General features: G+C 52.9%; 1 protein-coding gene across 1 annotated transcript in view; it reads right to left on the bottom strand.

Moving 5' to 3' along the window:
• Positions 1-167: 167 nt before the first annotated feature.
• Rere (arginine-glutamic acid dipeptide repeats) overlaps positions 168-17156 on the bottom strand; it is a 294428-nt gene continuing 277439 nt past the window's right edge. Inside the window, 13 exon segments of the mRNA XM_048783657.1 lie at positions 168-2691; positions 2864-3044; positions 3625-3771; positions 4849-5569; positions 5896-6112; positions 6237-6679; positions 6681-6757; positions 6760-7582; positions 7847-7960; positions 8441-8602; positions 9877-10076; positions 10497-10589; positions 11245-11407. Of these exon segments, the coding sequence (XP_048639614.1) occupies positions 2658-2691; positions 2864-3044; positions 3625-3771; positions 4849-5569; positions 5896-6112; positions 6237-6679; positions 6681-6757; positions 6760-7582; positions 7847-7960; positions 8441-8602; positions 9877-10076; positions 10497-10589; positions 11245-11407 (3375 nt within the window). The 3' untranslated portion in view covers positions 168-2657.

The following is a 17156-nucleotide window of genomic DNA, read 5'->3' as shown; positions in this document are numbered from 1 at the left end:
GACCTGGACCTTTCTGGAAGCCTCTCTGGGAAGTGAGAGAGTCCTTGGCAGGAGAGACCAGCAGACTCCCTCCACCCCTTCCCCACCCTGTGGTTAGGGCAGGGCCATGGCCAGTACCCCCACCACCCTCCAGGAATGAGACACGGTGTGTTGCTGGACACTCGGTGTTGTAGTGTAGCTTGGTTTTATTTATGTCCACAAATATTTCAAAAAGATTACAAAATACTCAAATGGAGAGAACACAGAAGTCACGATTTCTGGGTGTCTACTCTGTATACACTGTGTTATCTCATGGCAAACTACTCATATATACATTTAGCTTCAAGATATATATAAACGTAGCAAATCAGAATATACACTCTGTTCTGCTTCTGCTGCAGTGAAATGTGAAGCTCAACCTTGACGACATTGAACAAGACACATACAAAACACAGAAAGCAAAACCGAACTTCAAATGAAAGGAAGGAAAATCCAAAAGGAAACCAAGCGGTCGGGCTTCAAAGACACCACACAGGTCTGGGGCCTCCTAAACAAACTCTAGGTGATCGGGCAAGGGCTTCAGATTGTGGGTTTTAATGGAAGAATCGCAGTGCTCCGCCTTGGGATATGGGGAGAAACCCGAAACATAACAAGAAAACACCTTCAGACAGTTTTCAAGTACAGACTTCAAAGTACTTCACTCTTTCTCTTCTTTGGAAAAATGGGTAATACAGGAGATAAACAAGTTAAACTGAATGGTAGGAGTTAGGTTCTACCAAAGAAAGGAGGGGGTGGGGGAGACAAGAGCAAAAGAGGAGTGTCAAGGGAAGGGGAGGGCACCCAGCAGGAAGAGGCCTCTCAGAGCCAGAGGAAGCCCGCAGGGCAGAGCGCCTGGGTGGTGTGTCAACCACCCAAGAAGGAATAATGCCTGCATGGCAGCCAGTCGTTTGATGGCAAAGGGTTAATTTGAGTTTGCCTCCCCCTAAGGAACTAAAATTGAGGCAGAAATGGAATGAGAGAATATGAAACAAAAAAACTACAAATATTTAACAGTTAAAACAATCCTATCTGTCCCGACTCAACACCCAACAGGGTTTTTGATAGAAACTGGAGAGGGCCTTGCTGCAGGTCTCAGTCAAGCCCCTGACCTGCCCCTTGCGGCCTGGGTTCTGGGTACACATTGCCCACTGACCCACAGGCAATTCTGAGATGTGCACCACACAATGGGCCTCGAGAGTTTTGAGAGGATGGGAAGGGGTCCTGTCCTGGCAGGGGTGTGGTCCACAGATGCAGGTCTCCCACCCTCTGTCTTGCAGGGATGGCTCTGCTCTGGAAGGGCCCAACCTCCTACCAGTGGTACCTCCGGGCGGAAGCGAGTCACCCTGCATGGGGCCAAAAGAGGCAGGCTGCCACTCATAATCATGTTAACGGCCCCCAGTGTTCCTCACTCAAGCAGCTTCAGTCTGCAGTAATGATGACTTGACTGGGTCCTCGCAAGGACATCCAAATGGTGACGTCACAAAAGGGCAGATTTTGAACAGATCCCGTTGGGAGGCATATGTCCTGGCTCTTTCATGTGCTAAGTTATATGGAATCATTTTCTTGGATTTTCTAGAATGTTTTTGTAATCTTCAAAGTATTAAAAAGGCAATTTATCCAGAACAAATGTGTGTGCATAGAACTCTGTAAGGAAATCTACCATCGGACACATGTAAACATGTGCTTTCTATCCCACAGAGACAGGACGGTGATGACACCAGGGAACAGAAAGCCAACACAGAACTCCCACACTCCTGTAAACAATGAAAGAGGCTCGCTGTCAGACGTCTGTGCTGCTGGGCAAAGCACGTGCGGGGAACAGACGGAAGTGAAAATCAAAGCAGCAAAATAGTCTGTAACATTGTCCCTGCAAACCCCTGGACGCTCACTGCTGTGACCAAACCTAGTCCAAGCTTCTGCCTGTTTGTAATTAGTTAACGCCCATCTGCTCCCTTTAATTAAAGGGATAATTATATATAACTTTTTATTAAAAAATCAACTCTGTATTCTGTCAATAGCTGGTAGGAATTCACAATTAGTGACATGGCTGGAAAAAATAGATCAGAATAGTAGTTTGTGGAAGGAAAAAAAGGCTGTTCTAAAATTATTTATTTACAGACATAAAAAGCCATGCTGCAGAGCTTTCTCAAATTATGAAGATTTCCTACAATGTATTAAAATAAAAGATTTTTTAAAAATTATAGCTCTTGGATTCCAAACTCATATGCCACCTCTCTGCAAGCCCTGTGGGTTCTGGCACCCACGTGTCCATCGTGTCTGCACGCACAGTGAAGGGTGTGAACGGATTCTAGCACCTACTGAGAAATCAAGGGAAGAATACTAAAGCCGAACCCCAGGACTGCAGGGAAGCTCTCTGGACGCTCAGTCCAGTCCAGGACTCACTAAGTTTCTGGGGCACTGTCATGCAGGGAGACCCGAACTGGTCTCAGGGAATCCTCTCAACAAACAACACTATTATGCAGATACATTTTAGTTGCGGGGTTTTTAAATATATAACGAAATCTTTAGAAGATATTCTTTTTGCTTTTGCAGCTCCTATTGTATGTAAAAAGTTCTGTTTCTCCCCCCCCCCCCCCAAGAATTGGGGTTTCCACAGCCAGCGTTAACAAATAAATAACTTATAACTGCTTGTCACCTTCTTTCTTCAGTCGACTGGAAAGAAGAAAAGAACACTGGAATCAGGCCTGGGCAGGTGGCAGGCAACTGCACCTCACAGGCCACAGGCAAGTGGCTGGAGCCCGCCTGCCTATTCACAGGAACCCCCATGGAGGGAGCCTGGGCTCAGACACAGCACCCCCCTCTTCCCTCCTCCCTCCCACCTCACCTGTAATAATCTTCCTGACTTGGCAGGTGGCCACCATGCATGTGGGGGTGTCCATGCAGCCATTGTTGCTCCATGGCCAGTCTCTGTAGCTCGGCCGACTGGGCATGCATGGCCTGTAGCTGATGGGCTGCTGACATGGGGGGTGGGATGGCCCCAGGCAAGTCTCGGGGGTAGGGGGTGCCTGCCAAGCACAAAACAGTCTCCACTACAGAAACAGCCAAAGGAGTGACCAGCAAGGAGGTCAGGGAGGATGAACCTGCCCAGCAGCCTCATGCCATTGGCCAGGGACAGTCAACTCGGCCCTTTCCAAGCTCTGCAGAAAGTACTTTCCAAAGTGTGGGGCAAGAGGCTGCTCAGCAGTCTCGGAGACCCAGGGAAAGAGAAGGCCCACACCATTGCCCTTGGTCTCCTGTCAGACCCTGCCAGCCTCCTATACTTCGCTCCAGACCTCAGTCGAAAGCATCTTCCAAGAGGCCTTCCTTGAATCAGCCTAAATTAGGGGGTCTCGGTTACTCTCCCACCAGCCCAGCAGTTCTGGCTCCCTCCTGAAAGACTGAACTGGCACGCATTTATGACCTCCTCCACCCAGAGCCCCCTGAGAACAGAAGTTTGCCTGCCTTGTCCCCATGAGGATGCTGTCCACAGAGGGTGCAAATCCAATTTATTCAATATATAACTGAATGAACAAGCAGGGACAGCTGATCAGACTGCTACTCCACTCTCCACTGGAACCCATATATCCTCCCCTGGTGAATTCTTACCAAACACTGGATGGCGCAGCATCTCGTGCTCATGGGGAGGCTGTCCCAGCAGGGGGTTGGGGAGGGTGCCAGGGGGGTAGGGGAAACGAGCCAGGTGAGGGCCAGCAGTCAGGGGGTCAACCAGGGGGTGAACTGGACCTGCCGAACCTAAAGGAAAGAAAGGATACAAGCCCAGATATGGGTGATGTGTGGCTCCTGGCTGGTAACCAGTGACTTCTCCCTCACCCAAGCTGGCTCCTGGTCACCAAGGTTGGAAGTACCACTTGGCAGCAAATGATTCTGACTGAAGGGGTTGCTCCACCATCTTGAGGGTGAGCTCCAGAGAGGAGGAGAGCAGGGACAGGCCATTCAAGCATATGTTTCCTCCCCTGCTCCCCAGCACCCTTCCGGCAACACCACGTTTTGTTCAAGACCCAGGACCTACAGAGCCCACTGGTCTGGGGCCTGCCCTGTGAGCCTGTTAGGGCTACAGCAAGTCACTCCTGTCCCACCTGCAGATGGGGTGTGGCTGGACGCAGCACTGCTCCATCTCCTCTGCCCGAAGCGCACGCCACGGCTCCCTTACTCCCTTCAAGGCAGTCTCCTGACCAGACCCCTCTGCAACACCCAGCAAGGTTGTTCCTCCTGCCTGGGTTCCCTGGCAGCTGGCACTCACCCTCGTGCTCTCGGCAGCAACCTCCCTCTTCTACCTGCCTTCAAGACTGCTCTAAGCCACCACTGCTCTAGGCCAGCCTCTTCCAGGTGAAAAGAGGCAAAAGGGTGGGAATCGGCACCGTGCCGGGCAAAGTGCTCCATGGGGTTGGGGCGGGGTGCAGGGGGTCCAGAGTGGCCTCTCGAGAAGCAGTGCCCCCTGCACTCTTTCCCTCTCCTAGACTTACTTTGTACCCAACACTGACCTGCTCAAAGACAGCAGAAGCCAGGTCCCATGGGAATGTTCTGCTTGCCAGCAAGTGCTCAAGGAACCCAGACAGCTTCCCTCCATCCCAGGCAAAGGGGCCAAGAACCCAGACTTTCCCCAGGAGGCCGCAACAGAAGGCCTGGGTACGGAGCAGCTCTGGAGAGCCAAGGGAAGGGCTGAGCTCAGCCAGACTCCTAGGTGGATGCTGGGAAGTCGGGATCCTCCAGGAATCATGGCCTCGCACAGAGAACACTCTGCTCTTAGACAACGACTCCCTTCTTTGCTGAGGCCCTAGGCCCTCCCCATGCCCCAGCAGGGGAACCCACCTTGGTGGAGGGGGTCCTGCTGGTGGAGGTGGAGGTGGGAGTGGATGTGTGAGTGCTGGTGATGGTGTGGAGTCACGTTGAACATCTGAAGTCGTGCCAGGGGGTCGCTGGTCAGGGATGCCATGCGCTCAGCATGGATGCGCTCGGCTGCCAGTCTGTCAGGGTAGCTCATCTCGGGCCGCAGCTGGGGGCCTGCCAGGGCCAGTCTCTCCCGCTCCAATGGGTTCAGGCCGGGGTGGAAAGAGGCAAAAGGGTGGGGACCGGCAGCAGGGGGGATGGTGAGGGCACTGTGCCGGGCGAAGTGCTCCATGGGGTTGGTGGCGGGGTGCAGGGGGTCCAGCTCTGGGGGCTTCACCTCAAAGCCTGGCTTCATTCTCTCACGCAGCTCGCGCTCCCGGAGCTCGCGCTCCCGGATTTCCCGCTCCCGGAGCTCACGCTCCCGGATGGTGGGGTCCACATTGTAGAGGCCGGGCATGTGGTAGGCCAGCAGCGGGTCAGTAGGGTTGAGGGGCATGTAGAAGGGGTGGTTGCGGTTGGTGGGTGACATCACGTGGGGGCGAGCATACTCGCTCAGTGTCCGGAGAGCAGGTGTATCGGGACCAATGTATGGGGGTACGGCAGCTATGGTAGTCGGCGGTGGTTCAAAGGAGGGCCGCATGTGGCCAGGACCGCTGAGCTGGGGGTCGCCAAGGCGGCCTTCATGTGCTGAGCTGGGTGCCTTCTGCGGAAGAGAAGAGGGCAATAAGGGGTGGAGCCACGCTGTTGTGGTGGCAAGCTGCAGGGTCAGATGGGGCATCTCCTGCAGGGCCCTGGCAGGTGGACACCAAGTGACTGCTGAGTCAGCCTGGCCTGCGAGTGCTGGGCTACCTGAGGGGCTCCAGGACAGGCCACACCACCAGAACTAGGGACACTGCTGATAGCACTTGTCCCTTCAGCTGCAGGAGCACACACCAGGCAGCACTGCATAGAGCCAGGCCGCCAGGGCATAGCGGCCACGGCACAGCCGCCCACTGGGCCCCCCCGCCCCCCCAGCCCTCTGGCACTCACCGCAGCTCGCTCTGCCTCCCGTTCCCGCTCGCGCTCGCGCTCCTTCTCTTTCTCCTTCTCCCGCTCACGCTCCTCCCGGGCTTTCTGTTCGGCCTCCCTCTTGGCCTTCTCGATGGCCTCCTCCCTCTTCTTGGCCAGTTTGGACCCAGCCAGGGGCATGAAGTACAAGTCTGTCCGCGCACATGAATTGTAACCTCGGTCCAGGTGTTTGTAGAACCTAGGAGAGGCCACATCTTCAGTCAGGGGCTTGTCAAGATCTCTCCCCGTGGGGGGGGCCTTTGCAAAGTCCCTCCAGATGCTGGGCTGGGCCCACTCACACCCTGGTTCCTGGGAACCAATACCTGGCAGACTGGCTGGCATGGCTGGGGGTGTCCACCACAGTGGGCTCAGGGGACGGACTTCTTGGGGGAGGAGGGGGGCTCTCAGGCTCCTCAGCATCATCGAGAGCCTCCTCTTTGATCTGGACAGTGGGAAGTGAGCAGGGCGTCCCTCCTGGCACACTGCCTCCTGAAGAAACTGTAGCAGGGCAGGGTGGCTGGGTGGATGTACTGGGTCCTGCAGGTGGGGTTGAGGTGGGGGGGCAGGTAGGTGGGGTAATGGGAGGAGGGCCTCCAGGGACAAAGGGGTGCTGAGCAAAGGGGGGCTGGGTGGCCACCTGGTGGAGGCTGGCAGGGGGGTGAGCAGCAGCAGGAGGGGGCAAGCTCTGGCTCTGGGTCAGCCCAGGGGGCTGGGCAGGAGAAGAGGGCAAGGGCTGGCTCTGAGGCATGAGCTGCAGGGGTGGGGGGCTGGGCTGAGGGTGGGTGGTGTGTGGACAAGGAGCTGAGGGGCTTCAGAGCCGGCGGTGGTGGCAGGTTGGCATTCAAGAGAAGGGTGAGGGCCCTGAGAGGTGAGGTGGGTGCTTGTGGGCCTGTGGGGCTGGAAGCTGGGGGATGGGTGTGGTAGGTGGGGGCTTGATGTGAGGCATGGCCAAGGGTGCTGGTGGCAGAGGCTGTTCCCTTGGGGGCTGCTGAGGTTGCAGTGCTGACTGAGAGGCTGGGAGCTGCAGGGTGGTGTGAGGGTGAGCTGCTGCTGGGGAGGTCCCCAGAGGTGTTTGTCCTTGGGAGGCCTGAGGAGGGAGGCCAAAGGGCTGAGGAGGGCCTGGGTGCTGTAACAGGGATCCAGCCTGCAGGCTGTGAGGGCCAGGTGGACCCTGACTGTGCAGGGGGGGCTGGGTATGAGGTGGTGCAGAGGCCTGGCCGGCCGGCCCCGTCAAAGGCTGCAGTGTGGGATGTGGTGAGGGCAGCCGTGGCGGGTGCAGGGAAGGCGCCTGCTGGATGTGGGCATGGGCCACAGGTGCTGCTGGAGCCTGTGGCTGGTTAGGAGGCTGCGAGGCTGCAGGGGAGCCCTGTGGAGGAAGTGCAGTGGCAGAGGGTGTGGGTCCTGGGGCAGGAAGCTGGGGTGCTCCCGGAGGGGCTGTGGGGGTGGCCCCACCAGGCGCCTGCAAGGCTGGAGGCTGAGCCTGCAGCATCTGCTGCTGGGCTGATGAGTCCGAGTCACTCTCATTGTCCTGAGGGCTGGGGATGCTGGGGGACGTGCTGCGATTGTCCTGGTCGATGTCTTTGGGGTCACTGCTGCCCTCATCATTGACGCTGCGGCTGTCTGAACTCTCTCCCTCACCCTCAGAGGGCGAATTAGGCCGGCTGATCTCCTAAAGTGAAAAAAGGGAGGGAGGGGGATGCTGGGAAGGCAGAGCTCTCTGCCCCACACAGTAGCACCTGGCGCACAGCCTGGCATATGATAAACAGCAGCAAGCCAGGGCAGTCCCGTCCTGGCTGGGCCAGTGTCAAGGGCCATTCTAGCACTAGCCCCCTCCGCAGAAGGCACTGCCTCTCCACCTGGAAAGCCTGGGCTGGAGCTTCTACAGAACTTCGGCTGCAAGCTAGAATTAGCAAGGCCTGGCTGCCAACCTCACCTGTGTTTTTGTCTTCTTGGAGCTGGTCCTCTCGGCCTCCTCCGTGTCAGAGGCCACCTTTTCCCGCTGGCGCTTGGCACTCTTCAGAGGGGACGATGCTTCTTCCTTTACCTTCTGCAGCAGAAGGCCCATGAGGGGCAGTCAGGCAAAGGGAGGACGTCCCACTGGCCTCAGTATGGAAATGACCAGTTTGCAAAAACTTTGTTCCCTCATTTTGGGTTCTGTCTCCAGAAGCAAGAAAGCTCTGGAAGGGGCAGCTTGGGGCCAGGCGGGAATAAATATCTAGGGATGGGGATACTAAGGCTCTAGGGGCAGGGAGCCTTCCCAACAACTCAGCATCCTCTGCCTGAGGCCTTGGGGAGCTTGAGGCAGAGATGACTCCAAAGGTTGATGTTGGGAACTGAGTGGGACGTCCCCTTCCTCCAGTCCCCGGGCCTTTGTGTACAGCCTGTAGGCCAGGGCAGTACTGGTGCCCAGAGGCTCCACACATGAACTGCAGCCCCAGGTCTGAGGGAGCTGAACGCAAGCTCCAGCAGTCCCGTTTCAATGGAAGGGAGGGACTACGTAGTTTCCCTTCTACTCCCAGCTCCTGACCTTGGCTGACTTCTTCACTGTTTCTGCTTTGCTGTCATTGCTGGAGGTGCTGGCAGCGCTGGGAGAGTTCCGGCCACTGGAGCGAATGTCTTCATTGATGGGCGAGGCACGACCATCAGGGCTGGCTGGCTGCTTCTTCCGACCACTGCGTAGTGTAGACATCTGTCCTCCCAAGACAGAGGCCAGTGAGGCTGGGATACCCAGGCCTCTGGATACTCCTGCCACAGGCAGGAGCCTGACAAGCAGGCCTCACAGCAAACTCTTGCCCCTGGCATATGACAGGCAACCCTCTTGTCCCTCCACTGCACAGTCAGTGTGGAGCTGAGGTAGCAGGTGGTGTGAGTGGGTGGGTTCACACAAAATTGAAAGGAGAGTCATTCTCAAACCCAAAGCATCCCAGGGGCTCTCCTGAACTCCCTGTGCTAGAAATAAATGCTGGGCCATCTACTTTGACACACAAGGTCATCTTTACAGCACCTCACCTTTCCATTTATTCCAAGTAACTGCCCACTCTCCCAAACAAACCAAAGGCAAATCATGTACTTGTGGAGTTAATCTGACAGGCTAGAAAGTGACCCAAAGAGATGAACTGTCATACTGCAGCTCAGCTCCTACGCCTGCTGAGCACTGCAGCGTGTTCCCGTAGAGCCAGGAGGGTTCATCAGAGATTAGGGTGTTTGCCTGCTCCCTTCTGAGTGCATAGCAGCCAAGCTGACTGCTCTTGACAGAAGAGGGTGGACAATCCCACACACCAGAAGGGTGCCTGGGGAGGCCAGTGCTAGAGGGAAAGACCCTTTGACATCCTTAGTCCTAAGCCAAAACACCCTCTCCCCCACAGCCCCAACCACATTTCCAACCCAGGAAACAAAGTTTCTTTATGAAAGGGCCTATGCAGTAGGTAAATGTACCAGAGTAGGAAAATGTACCAGAAGTTTCCAAAACTGGATCAAACATTTAGCTTTAAAAAGGAGAAGGGAGAAGATGGGAGGGGAGAGGAAAGGTTTTCAAAAGTTTAAAATAGGCTTGGGGATGTAGCTCAGTTGATAGAATACTTGCCTCACATGCACAAGGCCCTGGGTTCAATCCCCAGCACCACCCCCACCACCCCCAAACAAAGTTTAAAATAGCAGAGCTATGTCACACTGGAAGTGACTGGACCATGGGCCAGTGAAGTTCTGAGGTACTTGGACAGCTGGCACTGAAGCACAAACCAAGACCAAAGAGCTCTCTGTAGAGCTAAGCTCAGGATGAGTCCCCCAAAGCCCCAGCAAGAGGACAGAGAGCTCTTCCTACTCCACAGGCAAACCTACTGCCTTCAGCACAGGCATTACCACAATGGGTCTGTTCCTCTACCTAAAATAGAGCTACACTTGCTCTCACAAGGGGATAAGTCCACAGCGCCCTTGGCACTGGAGACACAGGTGAGGGAGACTCACCGAGCCCCGACTCCGCCGCGTCCTCATGCTATGCTTCCCGCTGAGCCCATCGTCCTCCTCCTTGACGGGTTTGAACATGAATGGTGGGGGGTCCACGGGCTTCTCAATGGGTGGTAACTCACCGTACTTCTTGAAGTGGATGCGGCACTCAGTGCAGAGCAGGATGTTCTCCCGGCCCCCGTGGTGCCAATCTTTGGATGCTGTGAGGAAAGCGGGTTAGGGGTGCCAATCCTACAAACTACCTCTCCCATGGTGCCACCAGAGCCACACAACACAGGACTGTTACTCAGAGAATCCATGTTCTGGGGCATCCTCTGCACCTGGTTTCTGGGGCACCCAGGAGCCAGAGCCCCCATCATGCACCCCTGGGACCAGTCCTTCCTACCCACCATTCAGTACAGAACTCCACAATGACGGCTAAAAATACAGGCAAAGTCAAATAAAAGAGTTTCAAGTTTCTCAAGTACAATACAGACATCATATCAATCACTTCCTCTGGCATGTTTCCAATCTGATGCATGAAACACTCAGAACCCGTGAGGGCCGGAGTCTGGCCTGGCCCGGCCCGGCCCAGGAAAGGAGCCCATCCCCTGCCCCAGGGGCACAATGAGGCCACTTACTGGTGGTGAAGCAGTGGCGGCAGGCGTATCCCTTCAGCTCCTGTTCACTGTCCTCACTGTCGAAGTCATCCTCACTGGCTGAGCTTAGGTCCACTGAGCAAGGCAGGCATATGTGGGGAGAAGGGAGATGCCATCATGCTCCACCAAGCCTGGGACCACCCTGGAACCTCTGTCCAGCCCTGGGCTCTGGGCTACCAGTCAGAGTGGCTCCACAGGCTGAGGTGAGACAGCATTCATGAAGGATCACTTTGAATTCCTCAGGGTCAGTCACCGGAACCAAGACTTGTGTGTGAGGGGTGGTACTCAAGGGCCTGCCCTGCTAGGTTTTTGAGGGCTGATGTCACACCTGAATCCTGGTGTGGGAGGCACTGGTGCCCACACTGGTGAAATCTAAACACACACACAATGCGTTCCCTGGCACAATGGGACATTCTAAGGCATTCTGTCCCACTGGGCCCACACCAATCCTACTAGAGAATTTTTGGCTGTCAACATGTACAACATGGTGACCCCTTGCACAGGTGTCCTGGACAGGGACATAACTGCAAGGTACTGCTGCTACATCCTAGCTTTAGAAGAGAGAAGGCAAAACCTCACTGTCACATCAGCAAGGGCTGCACACACATACATACAAGCACGTGCCTCCCACGGCCGCCTAGGCTGTCAACTCCTGCAGGCGGGCGCAGAGCTAAATGCGCATGTGAACAGTCTCTCACTACCCACTGTGGAGCCAAGCCCTTCCACTTACAGAATTCACTGGATGGGGGTCTGGAGGGTGTGTTGACTGGGGTGGATGCAGTGCGAGTCTTGATCCTCCTGAACACAGCCTGCCTACGGTGCCGACGATGGGCTCGGGAGCTGGCTGCTTCAGGGGTTTTCTTCCAGTAGTAGTAGAAGGTGATCAGTTCCCCCTGCAGGAAAGAAAGGCCTGCTGTGAGGGTAGCGTGCAGAGGGTGACCTTCCTCTGCTCAGTGCAGAGACAGGATGGCAATGGCTCTCCTGGAGACAAGAATGAAGACCAGTCTGCCCCTGGACCTGGGAGGAGAACCTGGTATGCTCTGGGAACACAGCTACCAAACGGCCCAAAGGCTGCACAGACGGGGCTTATCTTCCTCAGCCCAGCAGAGCACAAGTTCCAGTCTTGCAGAACACCCACTCTGGAAGTGTCTGCTGGGTATCAACTATGGGCCAGACGCCACCACAGTTCTACGCACTGCAGACAAATAATAATAAGAGACAAAAAGGGAAGAAGGCTCCTACTCGTGTTCACGTGTGTGTGCGCATGAGTGGGTGTGTGTCTGGGTGTGTACACATGGAGATGTTTTCTGTGCAGCATTTCAGTGGAACCACACAGGCAAGTGTGTGAGGAAATGCCTGGCTGGTTAGAACCAACCAACCAAAGAAAACAGCCACGTCAGCTGGAATGCAGGCCAAGCAGATGGTCAGGAAGAAGAGAGACCCCCAAAACCAGGGAGGCTGCTCTTCAACTTCCCTCCACCATCTGCAGGCCCACAACTGGGCAAGCTGGCAGAAAGTCCTGAAGGCCAGAACTGGGGCTCAACAAAGGAGGACAGAGGACAAATCCAGTGGTGCTGATGCAGAGATAAAATGTCACCTTCTGCAAAGTCAGCTTTCGTGGTGAAAAAGAGCTTTCCTTCTAAGGCCCAACAGAAAGGGAAGAAAAGTGTCACCTTGAAACAAAGCTAATCCAACTTTTTTGAAAAAAAAAATAGGGGGGGGGGGAACTTNCTACTTTGACACACAAGGTCATCTTTACAGCACATCACCTTTCCATTTATTCCAAGTAACTGCCCACTCTCCCAAACAAACCAAAGGCAAATCATGTACTTGTGGCAGCCCCACTCCTTCAGAAGTTCTGCAGGTACCTGACTCACACGCACACAAATGGCGCATCGAGCCAGCCAGCCCTGGCTGACTAAAGATCAATTTTAAAAAACAAACATCCCAAACATCCCAAGATAGTCTCTTTACCTGGAACTTAAAAAAAGAATGGCAGTGAATAAGCCTAGATCACATGCTCATCTCCCATTAAATTAAAGTTGTAGAAATTTGGTTAACTTGGCAGACTCCCAGATAATGGGAAAGTAGGAACCTGGGCCAAAGCCCCCAGCACCTCCCTAATGCCTGCATCCCATGAGCAAGGCGCACAAGGCGCCGAGAAAAAAGAGAAGGCAAAGCTCCCGATCTCCAGTGAGCTACGGTCTACCTGCAAAGACACATGTTGGAAAGACCAAGACTAAAGACTAAGTGGCAAACCCAACAGCGAAGAGTGAAGACCACACACAAACTCCTGGGATCTACAGAGTACTCAATCAGACTAGGTTTCACTCAATATCCCAGAGTGGTCTTCGAACATGATCCAAGAGCATTGGGCAGATTTTAGGCAGGGAATGGCTTCTGCAAGGCAGATAATGAGTATGTACTGAACACTTCCTCCCCAAAGCTGGGTTTTATGCCTTTTACTAATGGACCACAGCTATTTAAGCCTCTATAGAGCCTGTACCTCTTGGAGTTATGAGTGTGTTTCAACCCTCAGAGCACTTAACTCTTAGCAAAATGCTAGGGACTGCCAATACCTACCCAATGGTACACTACCCCAGATCAGGGAGGCCAGGGACCAAGCCATCAAGGACAATCACACTTGTGCACATGTGCCCCATGCTTTAGTCTTAACAGTAAGGGAACTGGAGAAGCTGCCCCTGAGGTTCCTGACTTGTGTCCCCACTACATGTTACTGGACAAATGCTGGTTCCAACTGCCATGATCCCCGAAGATGGTGATCCGTGAACCTCCTGGCTCCTGTCATTTGCTTTCTAAGACTTGGAAATGCATTTATCTCCAACAATCCCTTGGTGTTGCTAGGAGATTAAGGGATCTCTGCTGACAAAAAACTGACCTGACTCTGGTTTTCCTATGAGCAAAAATGAAACAGAAGTCCAGGCAGGTCACAATCACCCTTCAAACACTGTGTGAGAGTAGCACACTTCATTAGTCCAAGTGGGCAGCTGGTCCAATAAATCAGCTGATTCCACAGCTGGAAAGAGTCATGAAAAAACCCCTGAGTGGTTCCTTCCATCTCCTCCTTTAGCCCGATCACGTAAGAGTCCAGCAAATGACAGAAGCCAGGGATGCGGGGATGTGGCTCAAGCGGTAGCACACTCGCCTGGCATGCGTGCGGCCCGGGTTCGATCCTCAGTACCACATACAAAGATGTTGTGTCCACTAAAAAAATAAATAAATATTAAAAAAATTCTCTCTCTCTCTTTAAAAAAAAAAAAAAAAGCAGCAGCAGCAGCCAGGGATGCAAAGAGGAAATGGAAAGCTTTAAGAAAAGGAAGAGAGTAAAACAGGAGGCAAAAACCCAGGTAGGCAGGTGCTGGCTGGGGTTGCCAAGCCTCTGAGTGCTCCCTGAAGGCTGGAGAAGCAGCCACTTGTCTGAACTAAATACTTCATCTCACAACGGATACAAGTGATCGCCTCTACTTCTCAAATGTGAGTGTTCTGAAAGAGTCTTGAGTGATTTTAAAAGACAGCACAACCTGCAGATTAAAAAAGAAGGCAGAGTTCAGTAAGGCTAAGAAACTGGCCCAGTGACAGACACCAGGCAGAAAAGAAGGTTCTAAGAAAGCCAGCTTGGAGCCAGCTCAGCACTTGTCACCTGTACTTCTGTACCATGTCCCACTCACAGGTGAGGCCATCCCGACCCAGAAAGAAGAAACACAACACTGGAATGAATTGCAGCTTCTTGTCAACATGTAAGCAAAAGCTCTTAAACAGGAATCAGGAGTGCAGAACAGAGTCAACATCTGAGTGCCAAGGATCAAAATGACCAGGCAAGAAGGACCCTCTTCCACAGGTCTGAAATCACCAGTGATGAGAAGAAGAAAGAATATCAACTTTACATTTGGGAAGAACTTGCGTACACTGTTGGTGGGAACATGACATGGTCAAATCACTTCGTAAAAACTGTCTGGCAATTCCTACAAAGTTAAGCAAATGCCCATCATGTGACCCAGCAATTCTACTCCTACCCATTTGCCTAAAAGATATAAAAACATGCTCACATATCTTCAGACAGTTTATTTCTAAAACAGTTCCAAACTGGAAACTACACAAATGCCTGCTGACAGGAGAATGGAGGCCTGGATTATGGCACAGCCACTCACTAGAATACTATGTGGTGATTAAAAAGGAACACTGCTGCTAACAGAGATGATTTCAAAACACCCTGCTAAATGAAAGCAGCTGGACAAAAAAGGGGGCTTGCTACGAGATTCCACTCTAGATAAAGACCATGAAAAGCAAATCAGTGGTTGGTTGCCTAGAGCCTAGAGGGAGGGGGATAAGAAAGTGCTGGCAAGGGACCCAAGAAAAAACACTTAAAGGGTGACAAAACAGTCTATAAATTGATGGGGGTATTATTTAAACAATGGATGCAGTTGTAAAAATTTACTGAACTGTGCACTTAAAATGGGTGCATTTTTAATGTAAGCACACCATATATGGCACTTTATCAATTACGTGTCAACAAGGTTGATAAAACAACAAATCCAGGCCAGGTTTTATTAGCAGCCTCTCAGCCACTGTAATGTCTACCAAGGGATTAAACACTGGAATGAAGTGAATCTGGGAGGATTAGAAATAGCATATTGGTGACTGCATGGGTGGCTAGGTCTTGAGCACAAACAAAAGAACATGTCGGAAAGCTTGGGTTCTCCAAATAGGGAGTGAAGCAGCTCACGGCCTCACCAGGAATTAAGTCAATTGAACTTTAATCAAACATGCATAGTGTGTGCTGCAGAGACCCGCTGCACATAAATTCAGGGAACAAAAGCTGTTGCAGAAATCAATAGCTTACTGAAACATTAACACAGGCAATCATTGATCAAAAAGCAGCTCCACAAAGGCAGCCTTGCAAATTAGCCCTGCTTTTGCTTACAAGCAAACACTGAGGTCTGAACGTCGTCCTCGACACCAGTGGCCTATAATGATCATTTTGTTCCAGAGGCTCTCACCTCATCGCACAACAAGCACTCGCAGCCAACACATCTGACACCTCTGTACCAACTGCACGCAGCGCAATGAACTGAACTGGCAGAACATCTGGGGGAAAAGAGAAGCCTGGGGCACAGCACCCTGCCCACAGGCACTGTAGAGCCACTCTGCCAAGAGAAGGGCTTGAACCCCACTGGCCTATGTTTAGTGCCTTCTTCCTTTCCAGCTCCCTGGTGGGAAAGTGGATTGTCCCCACAGATCATATGTGAAAGGCCACTGGCAAAGGTCTTCCCAGAACCCACAAGAAGGTTAGGGAAATAAGTGCCATTAGGTTCCTATGATCTTTCCATAAAAAGAAAAATGAAGGGAAGGGAGTGCCACCACACAGAAGGGAGAAGAAGAATCGAAGGCTAACTGAGGCAGCACCTTCTGGGCAGGCCAGGGCTTGAGGAGAGAAGCAGAAAGAGCTAGCGAACTCGCGGGACACAGTCAGGCTGAGGGCTGACTCCAGGCCAGTGCGGGTAGCTCAAGGGCAACTGCTCCAGTAATCCACAGGCTGCCTCCTCCTCCCACCTCTTGCTGTGCCCTTCTGGGCCAGGCTGCAAGTCTACCAAGGTCACCCACCAAAGCATTCAAATGACAGTGCTCCCTTGGCCGGCTGGGCAATCTGGGCTGCCGCAGCAGGGACCAGGGCTGCGCATCTTTCAGAGGCAACCTATACCTGTTTCAGGCACAAGTCTATTGATATGGCTCAACCTGGTACAGCTTGACCTTGGGTAAGCGACAGGCTGGCAGTACATTCCAGTGGCAAGACAAGTGTGTGCCTGGCAAGACAAGCATGGAGGCTGAGTGGGAGCTGCCATCCCTGCTACAGGTGTAGGCCCTACCGGTGTCCTTCTCTTCTCTTAAGCAGGTCAGTTTACCTGCCTGCACTTGGTAAGCCACCACACTGCCCACAAATGCAATTGCTATTTAATCTCCCTCAGGCACTGCAAAGCTAAGAGAACCTATAGATTGTTCTGCCCAATTAAAAAACAATTGCTTTTAAAAATAAGATAAGCTATATGTCTTCTCTCTCTTAAGGGACTGTGAGGAAGGAAGATTGTAGAACAGACTACCCAGGAGGCACTAGAAGTATCCCAAGTATCAAAGGCGAAGAGCTCCTGTCCCCAGCATCAGGCACAGGGAAAAAGAGCTTCCCTGGCCTCTGGCTGTCTTGTGCCTTAGGTTCAGCACTAACTCCTCAGATAAGACCCTTTGGCAAGGCTGATGAGACTTGAGTCTAAATTTTCTTTTGTGGAGATGGGGAAAGAACCCAGGGTCTTGTGCATACTAGACAAGTTCTCTATCACTGAACAATATTATACCCCAGCCCAAGCCTAAATTTCTTTTTTGGTAATAGTATAACAACACATCACTATTACTACACCATGCAGAGAAGTATGGAGATTCCCTGAGGAAGAACCCAGGAGTGGTGGAGGTGGGGCCTGGGACCCCAGCAGAGTCCTAGGTGTTTACAGCCCACCATCTACGTGAGGTCTCCTCTTACAGGCCAATGGGGGAATCACACTGCACATACACTCTCCTTTCAGTTCAGTGCTCACGGCCTTGTTCTTCACCCTCCATTCTCACAACATGGCTCTG

The sequence above is a fragment of the Marmota marmota genome, unplaced genomic scaffold, assembly GCF_001458135.2.
Source record: "Marmota marmota marmota unplaced genomic scaffold, marMar, whole genome shotgun sequence".
Lineage (NCBI taxonomy): Eukaryota > Metazoa > Chordata > Mammalia > Rodentia > Sciuridae > Marmota > Marmota marmota.
The sequence above is the reverse complement of the archived record's forward strand: the minus strand, read 5'-3'. Positions and strand labels throughout refer to the sequence as shown.